Here is an 8,994-nt window from a genome sequence, read left to right as displayed (position 1 = left end):
ATATATTTATGACGGCTGCAGTGTCCTGGGCTGTTGTCATCACCATTTGCGACCCTCTGACAAGCAAAGTCAATGGGGAAGCCAGATTCATTTAACAACTGTTTATTCACTTAACAACTGCAGTGATTCACTTAACAGCTGTGGCAGGAAAGGTTGCAAAATGAGGCAAAACTGACTTAACTGTCTTACTTAGCAATGGAATTTTTTTTCTCAGTTGTGATTGTATGTTGGGGACTATATGACCCTGAACTACCGTATTTCTGATTTAAATGTAGCCATGATCTAGAGTGACATATATTTTTTGTGTCTCTGTAGAATACCCTCTAAATCCTAAATCTAGATCTCCGCGAATGCTGATTATTAAAAAAGGCAATACAAAAGATTTGCAGATATCTGGATTTCCTGTGGGAGGAAATATTCATTCATCACAATTGGTTGGGAATGGAACTGGCCTGAATGTCTACAAAGGTTTAGTTCCTAAACCTATTATTCCACCAGCAAAGGTAAGATTTGAAAATATTGTACTTACTAAAAATAAAAAGCAGATAAAAATCCAACTTCTCCACCTTTTAAAAACAGAGCTGCCAATTCTATCACAGAGAAGAAGAGGAGGGTCATTCTCATACATGTGGAAATCATTCTCACTTGCATGAACAGCAAAGAAGGGGAGGGGGCAGAGTGGTGATGGAATGGAGAAACAGTGGCTATGCTAGAAAAGAAAAGTGGAAAACAAATCTGGATGGAAAAATAACAGATGGATAAGAAAGGGAGCAAAGCCCTGCTTAAACATTACAAAATGCATTTAGTTCACCAGGCAAATGTCCCCTGTGCTCCTATGTGATGACTAATTGTGATGCTAGGCTTCAAAGGAATCTGTGCTTTCCCATTTCTGTTACTGTATGGTTGGTTAGCCCTTGACTTATGACCATAATTGAGCCCACACTTTCAGTTATAAGTCTTGATGGTTGTAAAGCAGGTCATGATGTGACCAGACCCGATTTTATGACCAGTTTTGAGGCAGTTTTTAAGCAAATGTGACAGTTGTTAAGTGAATACACTGTTCACTATGGGTCAGTTTTTGCCAGAAAATGGAAATAAATGCCAATTTCCAGCAAAAACATGAATCACAGTCCCATGATTATGGGGCACTGCAAATAGCTGTAAATGCGGGCCTATAGCTGAGTGCTCAGAATGCAGTCAAGTTACCATGGGGGAAAGGTTGGAACTTCAAATTTGGATTATAAATCCCTTTTTCGGGATCTACTGTGATTTGAAACAGTTGCTAGGCAGCTGGACATAAGTTTAGGACCACCTCTAGCCATTTCTACCTTTGCCAATCCACTGTTTTTTCAAGATGCCTTCTTGTTTTCCCAGTGAATGTAAGAAGACACCTAAGTACATGCTTCATAAGCTCTGGGGGTGGGCCTGGGCGATATCTTCCTATTGGAAAGTACAGTAAGGCCTGAAAAGTGGATACTTTAGGGACTTTTCTTGCAATGTTGATCTTACTTTGTAACAGTACTGTAATATGAAATTGCATATATTTATCAATAGTTTTAGTTTTACTCATTGCTGGCTCTTCCTTTTATTTCTTCCCCAGTATAGGGACTTTTTCTTATCTTTGCTGTTTTAAAATACCAGTATATTATGTTGTTAAGGAAAATAAAAGTAAAGAACAGTTAAGTTATTGTTGGACACTAAGTTGTTTCTCAACTTGAGTTTAAAAATCTACTATTTTGATACATTTAGATCACACAGTGGAAAAGCCAAACAAAAGAGAACAAAACTGGGCCTTCTTCATTTCCTCATGACTCTGCATATGGTAGTGGAAATTTTAGTGCTTTAAAACCTACTGCCAAGCCTATTGGATCACACAAGTCAGTGAAAGAGGTACTTTTTTTTTGTCAAAGTATGTCTCTATCACAATTTTGAAAAATTAAATGGAAGATCTGAAACAATCTATGCTACCTAAAAGGAACAGAATTTTTTGCCACTCATTACATTTCTTTTTCTCTTTAGTGTAATCGGTCAAATTCCTTATCTCCAGTTGATAAACTTGGCCAGCCTCGTTTAACCAAATTAACACGCACACGCACTGATAAGAAGAGTGAATTTTTGAAGATGTTAAAACGGGATCCAGTGGAAGAACATGATGAAAATTGTGTTGAGCAAGAGAAGGTACAACAAGTTGTGTGGGGAATATGTTTGTTTTTCCATTACTTATTTTTATGTCATCGCTAAGGAACGTAAGTTCCTAATAGTGTTTATTTATTGCTTTTTCACATAATAAAATGTTAAACCAGAATACAAACCAAAAAGAATAGCATAAATTATAAAAAAAACCTAGTTAAATGTTAGGGAATAAAAAGGCAATGTATGCATAATATCAGTAATTAGTTATAAAACTTTATAGTTATACTCCTTTGCACAACTTTGTAGTAGTGAGCTCAGTTGAACTTGATGAGACTTCTGAATAAATATGCGTAGCATGTTTAGGATTTACATAATAATGGGTATGCATTAGCAGCATATATGTGATTTTATTAAGTCACTTAATCTAGCCTTTAGCTCAAGGACCCTTGGATTTTTTAAGGTAGAATTTTGACAGCACGATGTGAGTATTCATAAGGGTTGGGAAAACAAGCAGCAGTACTGCTTAATTTTGTCCTTTTTCTGTGCTGATAAGCATACTTCTAAGAAAGCTTATGTGTTTAGAGTAGGCATGTCAAACTCGCGTCGTCCCGTGACGTGCAACGTATTGTGACTTTTTCCCCATTGCCGGCAATGGGGTGGGTGCAGTTTCGGTGTGACGCATCTGGCCCATGGGCCGGCAGTTTGACATGCCTGGTTTAGAGTTATTTTGTACATAGAAACAATGAAAAATGTAAAGTAGTAAAATAAAAGCAAATAGGTTACACGTGTGCTTGCTATGTTGCGGATCCTTCATATTTTTGTGATACTGTAGAGTTGTTTTTTTAAAAGAAGGCTCCATTTAGTTATGCGGTTTACGGAGCCTCCTTAAAAAAATACTCTGGAGTATCACCAGAATTGAACCTATTGCAAAATAGGAGGAATTTCCCAGGAAACTGACTGTGTAAGAAACTGAACCTTTCAGGGCCTAGTGCTTCTCTTAGCAACTGAAAAAACAGAAAAATAAGTTGTGTACTGCTGTGCCCTGAAGCAGGCGTGAGTCCTGCAAGTCCTTGGGTGGGGTGTCCTCTTCCTTGCCAGAGTTTGCAAACTCCCAGTGTGCTTTGCTTTTTCCTTCTTTGCCAGAGTTTCCAAACTCTGTTTGCCCTGATCTCCCTTTGCCTGCTGGATGGGAAAGGAAGTTGAAGGATTGTAGGAACCCCAGCGAGGAGCAGAACAGAGGATGCCTTGGGGTGGGGATAGTATTGTGAGGACTGAGGCAGGCAACCATTGCCCTGTGCAGGCTTCTCAGGGCCTTCCCCCACACTGAGGCACCCTGTACTTCATTTAATGACACTCTTGTTTGTTGAATGTTTGCATCAGGAAGAGCATGGAATGGGGTCATTATGTGCAGCTGTTTCACTTAACAACTGTTGCGACATGCAGCCGTAATGGGGCAGGCTCCGTTACGTTTGATTCTAAAGGACTACCTGTAACTTAGTTTTTCCTTACATGTGTAAGAACAGATAAAACAATTATTAATTGCTTTGCTGTACATTCAGTATCAGGATTTTTACCAGAGAGCTCTTATATTCACCTGTAAAGTGGGGAAGGTGCTTTTGACCTGGTACGGGTCTGATTCATTAATGTTTATTGAACACATATTTTCCTGGGACTGCAATTGTGCAAGACCAAGAAAAGGCACAGTTCCTTTAAAATGGTGCTGTTAGGTACAGCAACAGCAACAGTTAGGTATGTAGGGTCTAAAGCACTTTCCCAAGTCCAATTCAAATATCTGCATATTCTTAGGGACAAAGTTTAGCCTTTCCTAATTTTGGCATTTTCCAAACCTGTCTACAACTTACTATTTGTAAATTTTTTTTCTTTTTGGAATTTACTCAGATATGTGACTTCTTTAACAGGATGATGATGATGATGAATTTAATTTACATAACAGCAACAGTGGCCACCAAGGGAGGGACGTAAACCGGAATTTTGAAAATGAGAATCCTCAGCAGATGATCCAGTCTTCAGCATTTCCGCAGACTGATATCCTTTCGAGTTCACTTGAGGCAGAACATCGGTAAGTATTTTGGTTTTATTAAAATAATTTTATTCATTGGTAGGAGACAGAAAATGTTTAATGTTTATTATACGGGATTGAGTTGTTTTAATAGGAGTTGAATAATTTGGGTACAGCATTTCTTATCTAACACATAACTTAAGTAGAAATGAGAAATAATAACAGATAGCATAGTATAAAAATATACTTAAATGAAATAACAATTAGCAACTATAAGGGGAAAAAGTGTGTACTAGAATGGTTTTTTCTATAATGCCTTTCCCCCCCTTTTAGGGGGGTGTTTGTTTTGCTTTTCTAAATTTGTTTTATAGTAATCACATTTTTTTACTTCAACTTTAATGTAAAGTTTATTTTATATATGAATATATGTATATCCTTTCCATTTGTTTTTTTTTTGTTCTTTAGAAGACTACAGAAGCCATGCATTTTTAATTTTTTTATTAGTTAGGTAAAACAGCCACAAATATATATATAAAACCAGCCTTTTCTTCCTTTCTACATTAAACTACATTTGGCCATAATTTAAAAAACAAAAAGCTATCTGTGGACCATTTATTAGAATAATCTATCTTTAAATTGTTATTTTAGTTATTTCATTTTTTAAAGAAAAGTCAAGATAAACAAATTATATGAGCAAAATAGGAGCAGGAATCTGCATTTTTCTTAATTCTGAGCATACTGTAATGCTTCACAAAGTAATTTATGAGAATATTTTAAAGACCTAAATCCCTGATGTGCAATTCAATTTACAGATGGGCTCTGTAGAAATCTGAGTCTGAGGCGTATTATGGAGTTTTTAATTGGCTTTACATGCCTATATGTATGCCACCTTAAGCTTTTACTAAAAGGCAGGATATAAATCTAATAAAAAATATTGACCCTTCTCCCTTTTTTAAAAGGTTGTTAAAGGAAATGGGTTGGCAGGAAGACAGTGAAAATGATGACACTTGTGCTCCACTAACTGAGGATGAAATGAGAGAATTTCAGATCATTAGTGAACAGGTAAGATAAATTAGCCCAAAATGTGTGTTCAGAATAAAACATTTTCTATAGCAAAGTATAGATCAGTATATCTGTTTAATATTTCCTAAAGTTAATTTCTGTACCCTGTTGTTGGTATAACATTTGAAGATTTCAAAGGCCAGTGAAGCCTGATCTATTTAATTTTCTATGCTTTGTTGTGAAATTCTAGAAGGGTTTACACACGTGCTGAATTATATTTTGGCAGCACGTGAAAAAAACCTGAGAAAGCTGTTGACTTGCCCTTTCTTTGAAATAAACCAGGATTCTAACTCTCAATCTGGTTATGTCTTGATACGTGGATCAGGATAATTAATTTTAAATAAATTCTAATTAGCTAAATAAACCAATTTCAGACCATGAAGAGGAGAGAGGAACAAAGTTTCTGCTTACATGTTACAGTAAATCAATAATGGACAATTTTTAGTAGCCTGAGGATTGTACCTAAAATGCATAGAAGTCTCAGTAGGAAAAGAGTGTAATGGCTCTTCAAAAAGCAAAGCATTATTTTATAATATTTTAAGTGTGCACAATTCTTTTACAAGGAAATAGTCATTGGTTTGAAATGCAAAATAGTAGCTGACCCTCTCAACTATTCAGTAGGGTGGTTAATATTCCATTTTTCTTGCTTCACAATTCTTCCTTCTCTTTTGACTTTTATAGCAGTTAATTGACCTATCCCAGTGGTGGCGAACCTATGGCACGGGTGCCAGAGGCGGCACTCAGAGCCCTCTCTGTGGGCACGCGTGCCATCACCCCAGTCCTAGGCCTTCAGCTGGGTTTTATAAAACCTTTTCGCTTTAGGCCTCCACCACCGTGTACAAAAAAAAAAGGTTCAATCAATCAGTCAATTTCAACTTCTCGGGGTGGGGAAGTTGGATTGATTGCAGTGATAACTGCTGTTATCACCGCAGCCACGCCCACCCAATGGGCCACACCCACCCAATGGGCCACACCTACCCGGCACCCGACGATGCATAAGTGGGTTTTGGGTTGCAGTTTGGGCACTCATTCTCTAAAAGGTTCGCCATCACTGACCTATCCTGTCCTATTAGGCTTTTTCTAGTGCCTATCACATGTTAATAATATCAGTGGAGATTATTATGTTTGTGATGATAAACATAGAAATGAAAATGAAAACCAGATATCCACCTAAGTTTTATTGCCACCTTGCAGATTCAAAACAAGCATGGATAGCTGCCTGTCCTCCAACATAACTAAGTTTTTTTTACCTATAAGTTCTTTATTTAATGATGGTTCAAAGTTATAAAGGTGTCAGAAAAATTGATTTACAACCTGTTCTTGTAGTTATGATCATACCAGCCTCATAATCATGTGATCATAATTTGTTTGTCAACCAGCTTACATTTATCACCAGTTGCAGCATTCTGCAGTCACATGATTGCAATTTGTGATCTTCCCAGCCCTTTCCCCCCCAACAATGTCAATTGGAGGAGTTGGATTCACTTAATGACCACATGATTTGCTTAATGACTATATGATTCACTTAACAACCACAGTAAAAATACTCATTAAATTGGGTCTGGTTCCATATCTCGCTTTATGACCTTACTAACTTACAACAGAAAACCCAGTCACAATTATAGTCTTAAGTTGAGGACTACTTGTACTCAAATACTTCAATTACAGTCTACTCCTATTATTTCCCCCATCTGGTCTGATTGGGACTCAGTCAGAACTTACTCTACTCTTGTGGGATTTCCTTTTGGTTCATTAAACTTAAGATTGTTCTTACTTATTTCAACTCTTGCCCTTCTTACAAGACTGGAAGATAAGAGTAGTGATTATCATTCCTTACTTGAAGGAGTTTCAATTTTGTACACTAGAAGGATATTTTAATTACTATTTTCCGCTCTAAGTGAAAAAAATATTCCTAAATCCTGGCTTACTGCACAATAATCAACCAAAAGATTCACAGATGCTCAAAATTAAAACAAAGCTGTATACTATTAAAAATATATAAAGCTATATTTTGTTGACAATTATAAAACTCCAAAAGTGAAGATCCTTTGTCATTTTGAGAGTGCTAATTCTGTTTGTTTTCTATTTCAGTTGCAAAAAAATGGCCTCAGAAAAAATTGTATTCTAAAAAATGGTCTCATCTGTGACTTCAAGTTCAATCCCTGGAAAAACAGCACTTTCAAAGCAATGCTTGAGAATGAAGATACAGAGACAAGCAGCAGTGACACATCAGATGATGATGTGTGAAGAGTTGACGATTTGTACTGCATCTCATGCAATTTCAGAAATGTTGAAAAAAGGAGAACTATACTCTTATGTAGTGATATGCACCAGTAGAAGGAGGATCTTTGGACTCCTCATGAAGGAACCTAAGATTGTTATGCTAATGAGCTGTGTTGAACCTGATTTTTAATTTCTTTGTAAATGGATGTTGTAGAAAAGAGAACTTTTTTCCACATTGCCTTTCTTCATCACTGCAGCATTTCTCTGACTAGCAATGTGATAATGTAAGAAAATGAGATTTTCTCATTTAATAATAATAAAAAAAGATTATGTAATATTTGGCAAAGTTTTGTCTTAAAACTGTGCAGGTGTAAGGGATAAAATGGCAGCTTGACTCAGTATGTTGCTCACTGAGGCAGATTTATTTTACAATGGAAATTTTGAGTGCTCACTTTGTGCACAGACAATATACAGGGAAGCATGTCTGCTAACAAAAGTGCACTAAAACATCTATTTCCTGAACTGTTACAGTTCTACTTCTTGAAACAAAGCAGTAATTCTCTAGCAGTTTATTCTACAGTAATTATGAAAAGACTTGCTTCAGTTCCAAATTTTATGGAAGTGGTGTAAATCAAAAGCTTTATTTGGATGCTGCAAGACCCAGGAATCTGGATCCTACAAAATTGGTTCTGATCCTTGTGGGGAAAATAAATATTATTTTGATAAATTATTCCGATGCAGAAAGTTTATTTCTTGGGCTGGATCTATCCAACATGTACAAAATAAAAACTCTTAGAATTTTGAAACATTCCACTGAATATACTCATCTAAATTGTCTGTTATTCAAGATAATTTTCTTTTCAGAATTAATCGTGGCTATTTTGTGTCGTGCACAACAAATAGGTTTGTTCTGCCTCTTAAAATAGAACACTAGCTTCCTGATTAGTTATTTAGAATTCAGGAGTAAGGGTGGATGCAGTATCTTCTATAAATTTTATATAATATCTAGTTTATGGTTTGGTATTTGGTCTCTGCTTTAAAATGGAAAACAGTCACTTTGTAGAAACTATAAAATTTAACAACTTGCCTATACTTGCAATATTTAGATTTTTGATAAACGAATTCTTTGATTCTGCTATGCAAAGGAATATTTTCACAGAAATCAGCATTTTTTTCTTTAAGGGAAACTTGGTGGAATGATGAAGAGGCTCTGGACGAGAAGTGCAGAATATAGGTAGTCTTCGGCATACAACCAGAATTTCCATTGCCAAGCAAGGCAGTTATTAAGTGAGCTTCCTACTATTTTATGACCTTTGTTGCCAGAGTTGTTAAGGGATTCACTGCAGTTGTTAGGTGACTTATGTGGTCATTAAGCCAGCCTGGCTTCCTTCATTGACTTGTTTGTTGGAAGCCAGTTGGGAAGGTTGCAAATGGTGATCACATGACCCTGGGGCACTGCAGCAGTCATAAATACATGCTGGTTACCCAGCACCTTAATTTTGATCACCTGACCATGGCAATGCTGCGTAGGTATGAGTATCACTTGCAAGTCACTT

General features: G+C 36.5%; 1 protein-coding gene across 1 annotated transcript; it reads left to right on the top strand.

Moving 5' to 3' along the window:
- Positions 1-315: 315 nt before the first annotated feature.
- LOC107286729 (vasculin) lies at positions 316-8,252 on the top strand (the record flags this gene model as incomplete). The annotated part of the gene is given in 6 exon segments (XM_015815143.1): positions 316-503; positions 1,750-1,890; positions 2,020-2,178; positions 4,053-4,213; positions 5,113-5,215; positions 7,307-8,252. Coding segments are annotated over 6 exon segments (908 nt in total), but the record flags the coding sequence as incomplete, so codon positions are not given.
- Between the last annotated feature and the right edge of the window lie 742 nt (positions 8,253-8,994).

The sequence above is a fragment of the Protobothrops mucrosquamatus genome, unplaced genomic scaffold (genome assembly GCF_001527695.2).
Source record: "Protobothrops mucrosquamatus isolate PMUCROS unplaced genomic scaffold, P.Mucros_1.0 scaffold318, whole genome shotgun sequence".
NCBI classification, from domain to species: domain Eukaryota; kingdom Metazoa; phylum Chordata; class Lepidosauria; order Squamata; family Viperidae; genus Protobothrops; species Protobothrops mucrosquamatus.
The sequence above is the reverse complement of the archived record's forward strand: the minus strand, read 5'-3'. Positions and strand labels throughout refer to the sequence as shown.